This window comes from Takifugu rubripes, chromosome 14, assembly GCF_901000725.2.
Source record: "Takifugu rubripes chromosome 14, fTakRub1.2, whole genome shotgun sequence".
Classification (NCBI taxonomy): domain Eukaryota; kingdom Metazoa; phylum Chordata; class Actinopteri; order Tetraodontiformes; family Tetraodontidae; genus Takifugu; species Takifugu rubripes.
Genome location: NC_042298.1, coordinates 9,453,763 through 9,469,244, shown reverse-complemented (window position 1 = coordinate 9,469,244; position 15,482 = coordinate 9,453,763). Strand labels below are relative to the sequence as shown.

The 15,482-nt window shown below is 42.6% G+C and overlaps 3 protein-coding genes across 3 annotated transcripts; 2 read left to right on the top strand and 1 right to left on the bottom strand.

The window, feature by feature from the left end:
• Window positions 1-81: 81 nt before the first annotated feature.
• Window positions 82-5,844, bottom strand: itk (IL2 inducible T cell kinase). The gene is made up of 17 exons (XM_003970520.3): window positions 5,450-5,844; window positions 5,220-5,324; window positions 5,006-5,087; window positions 4,769-4,894; window positions 4,613-4,650; window positions 4,227-4,372; window positions 4,084-4,149; window positions 3,937-3,991; window positions 3,487-3,566; window positions 2,746-2,888; window positions 2,563-2,637; window positions 2,318-2,486; window positions 2,027-2,243; window positions 1,884-1,948; window positions 1,664-1,782; window positions 985-1,142; window positions 82-910 (listed from the first exon to the last, which is right to left on the bottom strand). The coding sequence occupies exons 1-17, from the start codon at window positions 5,585-5,587 to the stop codon at window positions 851-853; spliced, it is 1,842 nt and encodes a 613-aa protein (XP_003970569.1). The 5' UTR covers window positions 5,588-5,844; the 3' UTR covers window positions 82-850.
• Window positions 5,845-5,979: 135 nt separating this feature from the next.
• Window positions 5,980-7,551, top strand: med7 (mediator complex subunit 7). The gene is made up of 2 exons (XM_003970494.3): window positions 5,980-6,125; window positions 6,582-7,551. Exon 2 carries the CDS (start codon window positions 6,622-6,624, stop codon window positions 7,372-7,374), a length of 753 nt encoding a protein of 250 aa, XP_003970543.1. The 5' UTR covers window positions 5,980-6,125; window positions 6,582-6,621; the 3' UTR covers window positions 7,375-7,551.
• Window positions 7,552-8,433: 882 nt separating this feature from the next.
• Window positions 8,434-15,482, top strand: lonrf4 (LON peptidase N-terminal domain and ring finger 4). The gene is made up of 12 exons (XM_029847388.1): window positions 8,434-9,197; window positions 9,748-9,866; window positions 10,181-10,303; window positions 11,104-11,292; window positions 11,366-11,492; window positions 11,568-11,643; window positions 11,749-11,863; window positions 12,152-12,273; window positions 12,393-12,551; window positions 13,228-13,390; window positions 13,474-13,623; window positions 13,735-15,482. Exons 1-12 carry the CDS (start codon window positions 8,900-8,902, stop codon window positions 13,882-13,884), a joined length of 1,791 nt encoding a protein of 596 aa, XP_029703248.1. The 5' UTR covers window positions 8,434-8,899; the 3' UTR covers window positions 13,885-15,482.

Here is a 15,482-nt window from a genome sequence, read left to right as displayed (position 1 = left end):
GGAGCAGCCTGCTGTCGTCGTTCACCTGCATGGACGCATGGTGACATCCATGCATCATTGTTGTTATTGTTCAGGAGAAAAATTAAAGTATTTTTACTCTCTAAACTAGGACTAGATGCCACTAAATATCTGATAATTATGACGGTTTTCATTTGATAAATATCTCAGTTTCCAAGTTCATCTCACAATTGTGATTATTAGCTCTTTGTCTAAATTGTACAGTATGTGATCAGATGGATATGTGATACTGCCCGAGGAAACTTTTTTTTATTTACATGAACATTTACATTAAGATGTGCAGATGTAAAGCAATTTCAGTCTTCTTGCTTCAGTTAGAAATAAAAATCGACTCTCCATTACTGTCTTGTTATAGATGTCATAGATGTGTGTTTAGTTAATAATTAAACAGTAATATTAACCCACAAACATAAGACAAATAATAATAGCATAGTTTTCAGATTAAATGCTTTAATATCATTGAAACCTGTAGTAAAGGTTTGTAACGTTTTCATGTTTCCATTAGTTGCAAACAATTAATATTTATTGTTTATCAATATTATTACCATTATTGTAAAAAACTGTAGAAAAAAACATCAATTAATTACAAATCTTTCAAATACCAGCTCAAAGAAAACAACCATGACATTTGTTAAATGTGTAGAACATCTGAAATGTCAATCTGCAACAAGATCTGTACAAAGGAATTAGATAAAATGCAAAGTCCGGTGAGTTAATACCCGTTCAGACCACAACACCTGCTTTTATTAGTTATTTCAAACGGCAACAACCCAATAAATAAAATAAATATGACTCATTTTGTAGTCAGCCCAGCGGGCTGCTATGGTGGTGGTCAGGAGATGGAGGCCAGCTCGTGCAGCAGGACGGCGAAGCAGGGGCGGTCCTCCGGTTTCTGTCGGGGACAAAGCAAAAGAGAATATTTTGGGCAGAATGATGATGTCACACACGTGACCAACATGACCTCACCTCCTTCCAGCACCACTCCATGAGCAGGTAGACGGTGTCCGGGGCCAAGCGTGGCTTCAGGAGCCGCAGGCCTGTGCTCAGGGCCTCCAACACCTCGGTGTTGGTGCGGTTGTCATAAGGGAGGCGGCCCTCGCTGTACACCTCCCACATGAGTACACCTGCGGGAGCGAATGGTCGTTAGAGAGATGCAAGGGACGGTTGCTGTGGTGATCAAATGTGCCCTCGCGTACCTGCGCAGACATGCGAGGAAATAAAAAGCACAAAATGTTCCGTTTATCTAACGACCAATATTGGCACCGTTGTGTTGCCACCACCAACACCAACCAATAATCTGTTCCTGCCTGTAGAGTCTTCAAACTTCACTTGGCATGGCTAAAGTCCTAGTATTTGGGGTATTCCAGTGACTTGTCCTCAGATATTGTTTTTAAGCACAGCTTTTTTATAACGACTTGGTCCAACCCATGTTTGGATATCCATCAAACAGGCTTGCTCAGGGCTGTTTTAGATAGACTGGCTGCTTATCACTATGAGTCCGTCATAACTGTTGGCGATCGCTCAGAGTAATGAGTACAACCAATAAAGTTTCTTTGCTATCGCACTAAAGACGACAGCATCAAAAATTGTGAATGACACTGACAATAAATAAACACATGTGATGAGATGACTCTCATGAACACACCAAAAGACCAGATGTCAGATTTGCTGCTGAACTTGCAGTATTTGATGACCTCCGGCGCCGACCACTTGACAGGGAACTTGGAACACTGGGAGCTCGTGTACTTATCATCGAGCACAAACCTGCAGAGCAGAAATCGATTAATAAGAAATCTCAAGTGAGCAGAATAAGTCGGTGCCATTGGCTGAGACCTCAGGATCAGATACATTCAGCGCACACTCACCTGGTCATACCAAAATCAGACACCTTCACCTCGTTATTTTCTGAAACGAGACAGTTTCTGGCAGCCTGCAGACACAGAGGAAGACTACTGAGTAGGGACAGAAGAGCAAAATGGTGGATGCAAACCCTCGTCTGTCAGATTACCAGATCTCTGTGGAGGAAGTTGGAGCTCTCCAGGTAGGCCATCCCCTCGCTGACGTCCATGCACATGTTCAGCAACGTCTCCTGAGACAAACTGCCTTTCCTGGCCCGCAGGTAGTCGGAGAGGCAGCCATTCTCCATGAACTCGAACACCAGGCACAGGGGAGAACGCTGGCTGCTCACCGCGTAGAGTTGAACCAGCTTGTGGTGCGACAGCTTCCTGTCAGATGCAGAAATGTGCAGAGCTCAGTCATCGCCCCAACGCCATAGGAACGAGTTGCGAAATGCCATTACATCATAACTCTGGCCTCCTCCTGCAGATCGTCTTCAGACATGCACCCGTCTCTGATCATTTTCACCGCCACCTTCTTCTTCTTCCACCAACCTTCCAGCACGAGCCCGAACTGACCGCTGCCTATCTCCTGACCCAGGGTCAGTTCATCGGGGTTTAGCTCCCACTGATCTGCAGTACAGAAGCCAGGTGATGGACTGAGGTAGCAAAGCAGTTAAAGCATCAGATCCATTTGGAACCATCTAACCTTCAAAGGGAGCAGAAACTTGCTGGGCGCTACTTCCATCTGGAGATACAGGGTGTCTCAAACGGGTTATCAGACCTTTCAGGCAGGTAAAAACCCAACATACATTTTGAGGCTGAGCATCTGAACCAGTTTATTTAACTTTGTATTTTTTTCTTCCTCGTGTGAAGAGGAAGGGCACCTTACCGGCAGCATTGTGTTGGTGGTAATGAATAAGCTCTGGAATGGTGTTGAACAGGTAATTTTCAGCCAAATAAAACGGTCCTGCTCCTGTTTCTGTCTGTCTGATCTGGTAATGCTTCACTTTTGGATTTTTCTCCCCACTTTGGCTAGAATGATTAACAAACACAAAAACATAAATGCACATAAAAGGCTTCCGATCAATATGCATTCAAATAAATTCATTATTTTTGTTTTATCTTATTTACTGAATCTTTTTAGTCACTGGTTAATCTGGTTAATGTTCCTGCTCCAACTACACCTTAAAGATAAAACACCAATCCAATTAGCTCACGTTTTAAAAATTTATATTATACTTTGATTGTAAACTGCTTTATTATAATCCTGAAACACAGTCTTTCAGCCTGCACGACATAAGGGAAAGGTACACTTTTAATCGACAATCAGCTAAAATACACAAGAAATTGTCTGACAACCCCTTAAAGATCGATGTATTCATTCATTGGAAGCTGTAAACTTTGGATAATCCATTGCTTGGTGGGTGACTAAGAACTAACTGTAGAATTAAGAGCGTATTCAAAAATTTAAATTGCATTAATGCGCTAAAGTTTTCCAAAGTTTCTTGAGTTTGATAGCAGTAGCTGGATAAGACAATGGTCTCGCTGTCTGGCACAGAAAAGCTGCCGCTCTGCACAGGTGGCATGATTTAGATCATGTTCAGGTCAAAGAGGAAGTTAAAGCTATTACCTAGGTGCCTTTGTGAAAACTGACACTGTGTAGACTCCCATGTGGCTTGAGTCCCGAACCATGAAGGCACCTTCTTTTCCCTAAAGGTGAAACACGGGACTGATAACGCACACCTCATTGAGTTGTTGTAAAAACAGAAAATAAAACCAGCACATAGATAAACACTCAACTTCACGTGTACAAAACCAAACCATACACTGCAGGAAGTTCAACCCGGGTGGGGGGGTGGGGTGGGGGGTATTGTGGTTGTCAGACATTTTTTGGGTTATATGTCACACTAGGTTTATGGCACACTGGTGCACATGCCTTGCAAGGGCAAGGGTTTGCGTGGCACTTGGACAGGAAGAGCTTAGCTGCTCACAAACAGTCAGATTATCCCATTGAAAACAAGGAAGGGAAATAAGGAAGCAATCAAACATTTTCAAGAGTGTTTTCTTTTTGGCTTTTTACCTCTCTCATTAACAGCTCCTGTGCTTGCATTCTGTTCATATTTTTGCTATACCATCTGTGACAAACAACAAACAATTCAATTAAGGGACGGAGTCCGTGGTCAGATATATATTTTAGCCACAGCAGGATCGATGAGGTAAAACTCACTGAAATCTTTCAAAACTGCCGCAATTTTTTTCTGCCACATATGTGCTGGGTACAAAGCCGGTGTCCCTGGCAGATAAGGAGCAAATAACCGTCTGTTAGGTCATTTAATAGCGCGAGGGGTTGGAAGTTTAAATGTGCCATACCCATTGCTGTTCCTCACAGTCCACCAGTCAATGTTGGACTTGTTGATCAGGATGTACTCGTGGCCTTTCTCAAGCGGCAAGTCCGTGTCTCTAGACGGCACGTACTCTTGCAGGGCAATGACAATCCTCTCTGAATCTGCGTTAACCTGGAAGAGATTGTTTAAACATGACTAAAAATGTGCCGGAGCTGTAGCAATTCCAAAGCACATTGAACCGAGAATCACATTGACAAATAGAACAGATGCAATATTTAGCCAAGCAATAGCCCTAACTGTTTACAGTAATTGTATGTATATAATAGTATGTATATGATAGTATATGTTAAATATCTGCGCTGTCACTCATTACATATCACACATCATGAAAGTGCCCCACAGATTATTTACCTTTGGATCTGGTAGTTGAGGAAGTGGCTTTTTAGAAGCTGTGGGAAAATGGGACACACCCAAATGTTCAAAATCAGTGGTTGTGTGTCACATCCAAGTAATGCGGTCATCACATTATTAGTTCTAAAAACACAAAATGGAAGAGGGAATACAAACCAAACCCCAGTGGGTCATACACATGACAACCTGCCGCCAGCTTCTCTGTTTGTTGGCAACACCTCCATTTACTGTCCATCCAGAAGTTTGGGTGATATTTTGCCACCAGATTATTGTCCTTCGTCTCTGCATGTGACAGGAAGGAATAGTTTGAGATACTAAAAAAGGCCACTTAAAATGGCAGTTAAAGGACAACATTCTCCAGCCACGTTGCTCCCTTGTTCTAAAAGGACTGACCGTCTTTGAGAGCTTGGACCCATCTTTGACGACATTCATTGTCTGGGGCAAAAATGTAGAGGTAATGGTTGTCGTAAAACACCTGGAGAAATATGTTATTTTATTTAAAAAGTGTTGGGGTTTGTTTTTGTTGTTACGCACAATTTTTCTGAGGATGTATGTAAGCATTTAAGATTTTTATACATTTTCTGATTTTAAGAACTTTCAAACTCACTTGGAATGGATACTTATAGTTACAGGGAATGGGTACATCACAGCACACGATTTCCACACACTTGATTTTGCTGAGATTGATGCAACCCTTCAACGTGGGCTTTTTCTGAAAGAAAACGCATGTGCGTGTATTTCCAAAGCTATTAATGCAGTCATAGGACCTGATAAGGTATAACTTAAATGTCCACATTGGAAAAGTGAACATCGAAAGCTCAAATATGAAACACTCACCCCAGGACGGTTCTCAGAATACCTCAGGTCTTGGGTGTCCAATACAAAAAAACGCTCCTTGTAGTTGCATGGTGATGTTCTTTTCTTTTGTTGAGATTTTTTAATTAGGGTGTCCTTCAAAATCACCCTGGGGAACATGGTAACAGCTGCTGTGAAACCCTGCTACGCTGGTGTTTTTTGTCTATGGAGTGACTGATAGTGACATTAAGAAAAAGAAGTGGATGTGACTTGATAACAAACTCTGGAGCTTCCGGCACGGAGCTTTTGCACAGTGCAAACCACATCCTACTGCGAGAAAAAGGCTGTACTGGTAAAAACACACCCATAAAATCTCCATTCGAAGTGAGCCACATGTCAGGGAAAAATACGCAATTATAAGTAAAAAAAAAATGTTTTTCCCTTATCTGTTTGAATTTATTTATATTTTTGCGAGATTATGTGTGCGTCTTCCTTCGGTTGAATAGTTGAGACATTTTCGGAATAAATATCAGATGTTAGGCTCCTATAGTCCAAACGGTGGCGGTAATGAGCTTCAGGTACTCTACCAGCAATCATCAGTGAAGCAGAAGTAGAAGAAGAGAGGGGAAGCAGAAGCAAGAAGAGAAAGAATTCCAATATTTATCGACAGAAGTTCGATTCCCGACGATTGACTCTTTCTTTATTTCTTGAAAGAGAGGTGCGTATACCTATTTTTCTTCTTAATCTCAATGTACACCAAGTGAATCTGGTAGCAATCATCTGTATGAACGGTATTAGCAATAAACGAGCGTTAGCCTTGTAGCTAAATCGGTTAGCTTCAAACACTTCTAGAGGTGCATGTTTAGTGATGCGATTTACTATGTTGCGCAAAAATGTAAATACGTGGAGAATGAATGAGATAAATTGGTACCTGTGGCATTAAAAGCCATTTTCAGCCTTACGTTTGCTCATCCACATCGACACAGTTGGGTCTAAATACCGGTACATGAATGACTATATAAAATGTGAACTGAATTTAATGAAATATATTCTGAATTAGTCTGCAAAATAAAGTGTTATTAATGTTGTGCTAATATTTTAACTAAGCAGTTTATGTGCAACTTAACTAAACGGATAATAAACATGGATCTAACTGAGCTTATTTTCTTTTCAGGACTTCCCATTAAAAGAGTTTCCCATCTCAGGTCCACATCATGGGTGAATCACAGCAGGTTAGTGCCCTGCCTCCCCCACCTATGCAGTATGTCAAAGAGTACACGGACGAAAACATCCGTAAGGGACTGGCCCCCAAGCCACCTCCGCCCATCAGCGATTGCTACATGATGTTTGGCAACCAATTCCAGTGTGACGAGCTCATCATCAGACCCCTGGAGAGCCAAGGCATCGAGCGGCTCCATCCTCAGCAGTTTGACCACAAACGGGAGCTTAAGAAGATCAACATGTCCATACTTGTTAATTTTCTGGACCTTCTGGACATTCTCATCAAAAGCCCAGGCAGCATGAAGAGAGAGGAGAAGCTGGAGGATTTAAAACTACTATTTGTTCATATGCATCATCTTATAAATGAATACAGGCCACATCAAGCAAGGGAGACACTGAGGGTGATGATGGAGGTGCAGAAGAGACAGAGGCTGGAAACAGCCGAAAGGTTCCAGAAACACCTAGAAAGGGTGGTGGAGATGATCCAAGGGTGTCTTGCTTCTCTGCCCGACGACTTGCCACAGATGGATGGTCTGGGTGGTGCAGGCGATGGACTTGGCAGCGTCGGTGTTGGTTGTTCCACTGGCCTGGTTCCCAAGATGAATAACGAACCAATGGATGTTGAAGAAGTGACCACCAGCTGTATGGCTGCAGGTGACCAAGAGAAGAGTGCTGTAACATCAAAGAAACAAAAAATCTGGGACAAAGATGGAGCCGTATGCAGTATTATTGATGAAATTGCATAAGATTGTAAATGGATAATTGTGTTTCTCAAGCTAAAAAGTTATTTTTGTTTGTCGTGTTTTCGGGGATTGATTGACATTCTATTTAATTTCACTTCCTTTGAGCAAGTTAAGAATGTAAATATATTTACAAATGAATAGAAAGGTGTAGACTTTTTCAAATAAAAGCTATAAGGAATCCTTTTTCTGTCATCTCTCATGATAGACTCATTCACTCATGCTACCAGTGTTTTGCTACATTTCCAAATATCTTTACACCTTTTTTTTTCTGCTGGAATGATAAGTACACTGTGTGATGGAGGAACTGCTTGAGTCAGTTATTTGTCCTTCAGATCATTCAGCTTTATCTCTGGAAAGTCACTTTGTACCACAACAGGGTAGATTCCTGCTGCCTTGAGTTGCTCAGTTCCTCTAACTCGCGTTGTCTTGTATTACCGTCGAAATGGAAATGTGACAAGGCGTCCAAATATCTACAGCGTATTTGGCAGCTAACTGCAAAGAAAACAACTATCGTTTGCAATTATGTTTAAAACTATTTTTAATCTATATCGTATACCTACAAACTCACATCCATGCATATATAAACTGCAATGTCTACAATAATGCACAGAGTCATAGTAATAACGCACCCAATGTTTTTGCGTTTTAGAAATTCTGGTGTTTGTAATTTGGAGTGACTGTAGAGTTTTTGTTTTTGATCATAAAATCATCCAAACTGCACAACCACGCAATCCGAACCCATCTTATATGTTAATGGTTACAAAAGGCATCCAACCTTTTTTTTTTTACTAGGCTCCATAAGTTTTAACATAAACAGTATTTCGTTTTGTTGTTTTTTTTTTATTATTTGGATTTCCCACGCAATGCTAATTGTAATTGATGCACTATTTTCGCTTTTATTGTTAAGCATTGTGGCCAAAAACAAGATATCGGGAGACGTATTCCCTTTTAGAATAAAGAAAGCCCAGAAATATCGTTATGAAACTCTGCATGACCCGGGTTTCACAACAGGGCGGATAGCAGCTCTCTCGTCCAATGGGATGTCGCGCCCGGCATCACGTGGTCTTTATTTACGTAACGCAAAGATGTTACACAGTAACCCAGTTCTTATGGTCACTCGGTGCAGTCTTTCAAAACAGTTGGAAGAAGGACCCCCCATGACTGGAGACCCAGTTCTGGTTCGTGTCGCGGTTCGCGGAGTTTGAAGCGGCGCGGCAACGGCTCGCGTTTACGGGAAAATCGGGGGAGTTTATGGCACCAATGGGGAGGACAGAATGTGTTCCAAATTCTAAGAGCAAGTTGTAGCTAAATATTGGTAACACCAATGAGGAACTTTAAAACAAAGGGGAAATTTCGTCTGCAACGCTGATTTAGCAGCTCGGTTCGGGCGGGTGTTAGGAAATCCTTGTGTTTTTTTTCAGTCGCTGCGCGTTTACATGGTCCGCGCAGGGCTGGTGTGCAGAGAAAGCTTTTTGATCTGCGCTGCTGCGACGACAAAGAAACAGCTGTGACATAACGCACCCCAAAGATGGACCTGCTGGAGTGTCCGATATGTCTCTTCCTGATGTCCGAGCCCGTCACCATGTCGTGCGGACACACGTTCTGCCGGAGGTGTGTCGGAGGCTCCCTCCCACCCAAATGTCCATCATGCAAAGAGAGATTCAAACAAAGAGAGGTGAAAAACATCAGGAACAACGTTTTGCTCATCGGCGTCGTTGAAAAGTGCTGTCCCGACGAGACAAAGGTGAAGTGCCACGTTCAGGAGAAGCTGAAAGCCAACGAATTCACGGAAGCGTTACGCATCGCCACCGAGGGGCTCGACTTAGGTAAGGGGGTTAAGCAACAGCTGGGGCTGCTGCTCATGCAATTACAAAATCTATTCACGTTTTCTCCAGGCCGACGCGTCTCCAAAGTTGCAGTGCGGGTGTTTTAATCCTCCGGATGTGCATGTAGGACTGGGTCACTAAATGCCCCCTCGATGTCATCTTCCTTCAGCAGAAAGTTTTGTTTTAATGCTTTAAGGGTTTCATAGATAGAAGAGTGGAGCGTGTTGATGTGCCCTAGATTCCTAGAAAGAGTCCAGCTCCAATGTGTGTCTGGCCTGGTTTGATTCTGGGGGAGGGAAGGCTTTTACCCGACCCAACAGCAGTAAATGATGTGCACCTAGTTGGGCAGTGCTGTATGCCTGCCTGGTTCTTGTCAGGTTCACAAGCTGACAGGTCCACATTTCACAATTCAGATAAGCATGTCTCAGGAGGCCCAAAAGATGAATCCAAAAGGAATACTTTGAACGCAGACGAACATCAAGTCAAGGTTGACCATAAAACTGCATGCTGTTGTCGTTTTCCTCACTTTTCTCGTATGCTTTCTTCTCAGTTCCGCATGACCAAGGTTTAAGGTTGTACAGAGTGGAAGCTAACTGGGCGCTGAGGCATTTCTCCGACGCCCTGACAGACCTGGACTACCTCTGCGGCCTTCGTCCAAACTGGACCGAGGTTAGAGACACTTGCGGTTCTGGCTAAACAGGTCCTGTCGTATTTTCTTTGCAGCCATTCTGCAAGTACACTCAAATCTAGAGCACCCATTTCAGCCCAGCTCACCTCTGTAAGTGTCTGCTGGATTAGCCAATCACAGTTAAGCAGTTTTGTAACACACACTCATGTAACTATAAATAGAAATTGTCTTTCATCAGCATGTTTTGATTGTCTTCCCAAATCCAGTCTTATGGGTTATTCTGTGTACCTTTTGTGATGCAAACCGGCATCAGGAACACCCTCAGAAGAGAACTGATGTCACCGCTCTGTTGCAGGGCCTCTTTCGTAAAGGGAATGTACTGATGGAAATGGGTCGGCAGACCGAAGCCCTCGTCCAATTCCACCACTGCCTCAAGCTGCAAACCGACTTTGCTCCTGCAAAAGGCCAAATCAAAAAGGTCAGTTCACCTGACATGCACTTCCCAAACACGCTGCGGCCGTGATGGAGCCCTCAACATCGGCCCTAAATAGGAAGTATGAATACAAAAGCATGCTGCTATTTCGGGGGTAAAACATTTATATTTACTCCTAAAAGTTTGATATCTGCAGTTTGTATTCAGCATTGGGAAACTTATATCAAATTAAGTAATGGATTTCATAATGGATTTATTATTTTCCATGAAAGAAGCTGAATAAACGTGCAGTTAAGAAAGAAGAAGCAGCAGCACTAAAAAAGGGTGAAGTAGTAAGTTTAAAACCTCAGGGCAGATGGTAAGACATGATAGTTTGCATCACATTCTTCATAAATTGCTGCAATTATTCTATTTATTAGTGCTAAAATGCTGGACATCTTTATTTTATGATCAGTTTATATTTCTAATACTAACAGCTCGACATTAAGAGAAGATTATTTTACATTTTTGCTAAATTTCTTCGTAGTTTTCTGAATCGCATGAGCTGGTATACTTACTCCAATCACTGAGTGTAATTTGCATTAATCTTAATTCTTGTTCAGTAGTTAATGTGTTAAATTTAGCAAAGTAAATTGTGTAACATCTGAAACCAGGCATTCAGGATTTACCAGCATTAAAAGTGACATAACTGTAATGTCAACAAAGGTGCCCAGAGCATATTTCTTTTGACTGTGGAATCAGAAATATATGTTGACCCACAAACAATGATCTGTTGAGTTAAACAAAATGAATGAGGGAAATTCCCATGTGTATACTTCTGTACTCCGTGTATATTCCAACTGCAGATCCTGGAGGCAGAGGGCATGCTGGTCCCAGATGAGTTGTCCTGCATCTTACAGCTGGTGTCTGAGCACTTGAGAGAGCCCTGTCCCATCACGAGCCTGAGCGGCACCCAGGGGCCCGCTCACCACGAGGGACTCGTCCATCCCACTGGAAATGGTAGAAAAACCAGTGGGAGGAGACAAACACAGCAGGTAAACACGACACGGCCTGAGAGGAGTCGTACACTGCTGTGAGTGGAGGCCCTCACTGTCGAACCTTTATCAGGGCCCCAACGCGAGACAGGACTCGGGAAGCGAATGCTGCCTCAGCCTCTGCCAGGCTGTCTCCTTCCTGCCCGCTGCTGACGAGGATGAGGAGATGATGGCGAGGAAGGAGGATGGGAGTGGCAGAGGTATGGACATTTGACTGCCGATGATCTCCTTTCCTGTCAGTACTTTAGGCAACACACTCTCTTTCTCTCTGTCAGGTGAACGGAATCCCGGCAGGGAGAAAACCCTTGCAGTTCTCACCGTCTCGGACTTTGAGTGCCCTCTCTGCATCAGGTCAGTGATGCGGCGCTGCCGCTGTCCTCTGGTTAAAGTTCAGCCAACACCCACCCGCCAGAACCGCCTCGGTCTACGTTCCCATCCTTTCTTTGTCTTCTGTAGGCTATTTTTCGAGCCAGTAACTACGCCCTGTGGTCACACCTTCTGCAAAAACTGCATGGAGAGGAGTTTGGACCACAACCTCCGCTGTCCTCTCTGCAAACAGCCCCTCCAAGAGGTACAAACACACATTTTTACTGCAGTTGGTTCATCCAGAAACAGAGAGCAGAGAAGTTAAACAGTGTTAGATTTAGGAGAATCTTTTGAATACAACACACTTAACTATGCAATTTAGATATGATGATAACTCTAAGATGATAATTGCCGTGTTTTGTTTACTTTAGAGTGAAACGTTTCAATTAAATGGGATGACTACTACTTAATGTCAGTCAATCAAAACCTGCTTTCCGGTTGTAAACACAACAATAAACCTGTAGGATAGTTCTAATGCATCTTTGTGTCTCAGTACTTGAAAAACAGGAAGTACAACCCCACAGTTCTGCTCCAGGACATCATGACTTGGCTCTTCCCCTCACAGCTGGCTGAGAGGAAGCAGATTCACGATGCTGAGATGGCTGAATTATCCAAGTTCGTACCAGATGCTGCTCCACCGCAGCAGATTGACAGCACTATTTATGCCTCTAATTCTATGCTTATTTGTCACCACCTTGTTTCTCTATATGTTTTGTCCTCTCTTCCTTTTTTAGTCTAAATAAGGACATTCCCATATTTGTTTGCACGGTGGCCTACCCTGGAATGCCGTGCCCTTTGCACGTCTTTGAACCTCGATATCGACTGATGATGCGTCGCTGCGTTGAGACTGGGACAAGAAAATTTGGAATGTGCATCTATGAGCACGGGAAGGGGTATGTACCGGTAGTTAATGTTTCAGTCCATCGGCATTTGAATTTTGGGGTCTAATTTAACATTAAACAAGCCATAGCTTTGAGGTGAATCAGTAGCAGTTTGTATGGGCTGTTTTTTTGGTTCTGCATAAAGGGTTTGGCTTTTCTAATTGGAGAAGGAACATTTGGTCTAATGGGGATGACAGTGACGCAGCAGAAGCAGCCAGCAGACTGGGCAAGATGGAAACTGGTCATATGTGACCCCGTGTGGGTGGGAAGCTCCAACCTCCTGCAGCAGTCTCCACACCATCCATCCATCTACCCACAACTCCAACTTCCACTAATATTCCCACCTTAGACCATCTTGCTGAGAGACATGCACCGTTTCCACATCCCACCACCTCATATTTGTCCAGCTTATCAGTTGATTGTCCTGTAATGTATCCATGCTGGGATGTGACACCGATTACCGGTGGAGATTGTGATCTTTGATAATTTGATAACTGATAAGCTGGACAAATATGAGGTGGTGGGATGTGGAAACGGTGGATGTCTCTCAGCAGTTCTCGTATTTGACCAGCAAGTTGCTACATTGTGAGACTTGCACAGGTTGCTTTTGTGGTTAACAGTATGTGGTTAACATGACGGCTGCTATCGCAGATCAATACTGATTGCAGTTTTAACCTTTGTGTCGTAGGTTTGCAGACTATGGCTGCATACTGGAGATTCTGACTCTGGAGCTGCTGCCCGATGGACGGTCCTACGTGGACACCGTGGGCGGCAACCGATTCAGGGTGCTCAAGAGAGGCCACAGAGATGGTTACCACACGGCTGACATCGAATACCTGGAGGACCTCAAGGTCAGGGACATAAAGAGCAACATTTAAACAGAGGTCCATGAAAATATCAGAGCAACCTGACCATCAGGCTCTGTTTCTCTCAGGTCAGCGACAGTGAGTTGGAGCTTTTGCATCATCTCCATGACAGTGTTTACCAGCAGACTCAGGAATGGTATCAGCGCCTTGGCAGCCGCGTCCGCGAGCAGATCAATAAGCAATACGGGACCATGCCAGATAAGGAGGAGGACATTCAGGTGTGTAGCACAAAGTTTTCTATTTGTTTAATGTCAGTCCAAACACATTTTTTGCTTTACTTCTGCATTACTGGTTTATTTTTGTTTTAATAACTTGTATTTGTCCTCCAGGCCACATCCAATGGTCCAGCCTGGTGCTGGTGGCTGCTGTCTGTACTTCAGCTGGACCCTGCATATCAAACAAATGTCCTGTCCATGACCTCACTCAAGGACCGCCTGGGACATATCCGCCTTGTCCTCGAGTACTTTTCACAGAGATAGACCCCCCACAGCACAAGAGCATCGTCCCGTCAGTTGACCAGCAGACAATCAGATCGAAAACTGCCTCCCACTGTAAAGGTTGAGCTTTTCAGCCGAACAGAGTGCAGAGGGTGGAAAAATCTCTCTGTGGTTTACTAAAAAACAAAACGGGAAAAAATACACAACGTTGTGCACATTTTCAGTTTCATCCCCTTTTCTTTCTTACAGAATTTTGGTAGACCAAAGATTTAGCTGACTTGGGTCTGAGAAAAGAAGAATGTTTACCACAAGGAGTAATTTAATTGGATTGAAGTTGCCATTCGTTTTTCATAGTACTCTCACTAAAATGAGCCACTAGATGTCACTGTTTGGGTATCCATAGTACTACTACTTATTATTATTATTATTATTATTATTTCTTGCTTTATTTGTACTGACACGTTTTGGATTCAACATAAAAACTTGGACAATTTGGAAAGATTATTTAAGACTAAACAGTTTAATGAATGACACCACTTGATCAATACAGATTTTCTATCAATTTAGAAACAATCTCATAGGATCTTTCATTGTAATTAGAATTTAATGCAGTAATAATCCTGATAATGTTTCAGATTGATTGGCTACAGGTTTAAGTTTTTTTTTAAAGTATACAACTTATATTGCTGCTTTTTCTTGAGACTCTTTGCTAAGATTGTGTGAATTTACTATAGCGAAGAGATGCTGTTTTGGAAGGGGAGACATGCTGGCTTTGTACCTTAACGCCACGAATCTTACACACGTTTACGCTTTTTAATAATTTGTGTTCATGGCCAAGTATAGATACACGTGTGCAGCTTCGGTGGGTCATTTCAGCAGCTTTGTTTAAAGTACATATTATGTGATGTAATCATCAACTGAGATGTGCTGTGAACAGTCCATCCCAGCTGATTTAAGTCTTTTGCAGGGATGTGCTCTAAAAAAAATATTTATTAAGGGACTGACACAAGTGAAGCTCCCTCGGTGGTGGCTTAGTCTATCTTTTTTTTTTTTTTTGCCCTAATCTGTTTTGGTGCCTTTTAATGCTTATGGGCCAATTTATCAGTGAACTGTGATTATGTGTATATCATATTGGTTGATTTTGTTTGTTTGTTTGTTTGTTCAATATAGTGCGACATTCCTTAGAATTTTAGTGTTGTGGAAAAAAAAAAGGCTCCACTGGGTGAAAAAGAGCTTGCATTTTGTTTTTCTACTCTAATGTGCCATAGATATTGTTTTTGTTTTGTGTTTTGTGGAAATGAACTGTCACTTATTTTTATTTATCTATGTCCTGGAAGCGGAGAGGTCTCCATCGTGAACCATCACATCGTTGCCAGCACCACTGTAAATAGTGGCACTGTCTCTGCTTGACATTGCAAACACAAGTTCACGTAAAAGGAGATGCTGATATGCACAAATAATACCCACAAAAGGACAATTCAGTGGTACATGATAACAGTCCTGTTCTGAGATCCACATTAAAATCGATTCATCAACACAGCATGTGTCCACAGTGAATGTTTTGATTTCACTGAAATAAAACATGCATTGTGTAGATTTCTTTTCTGTTTCCAGACATGATTAAAGCTATGAAGAAACTC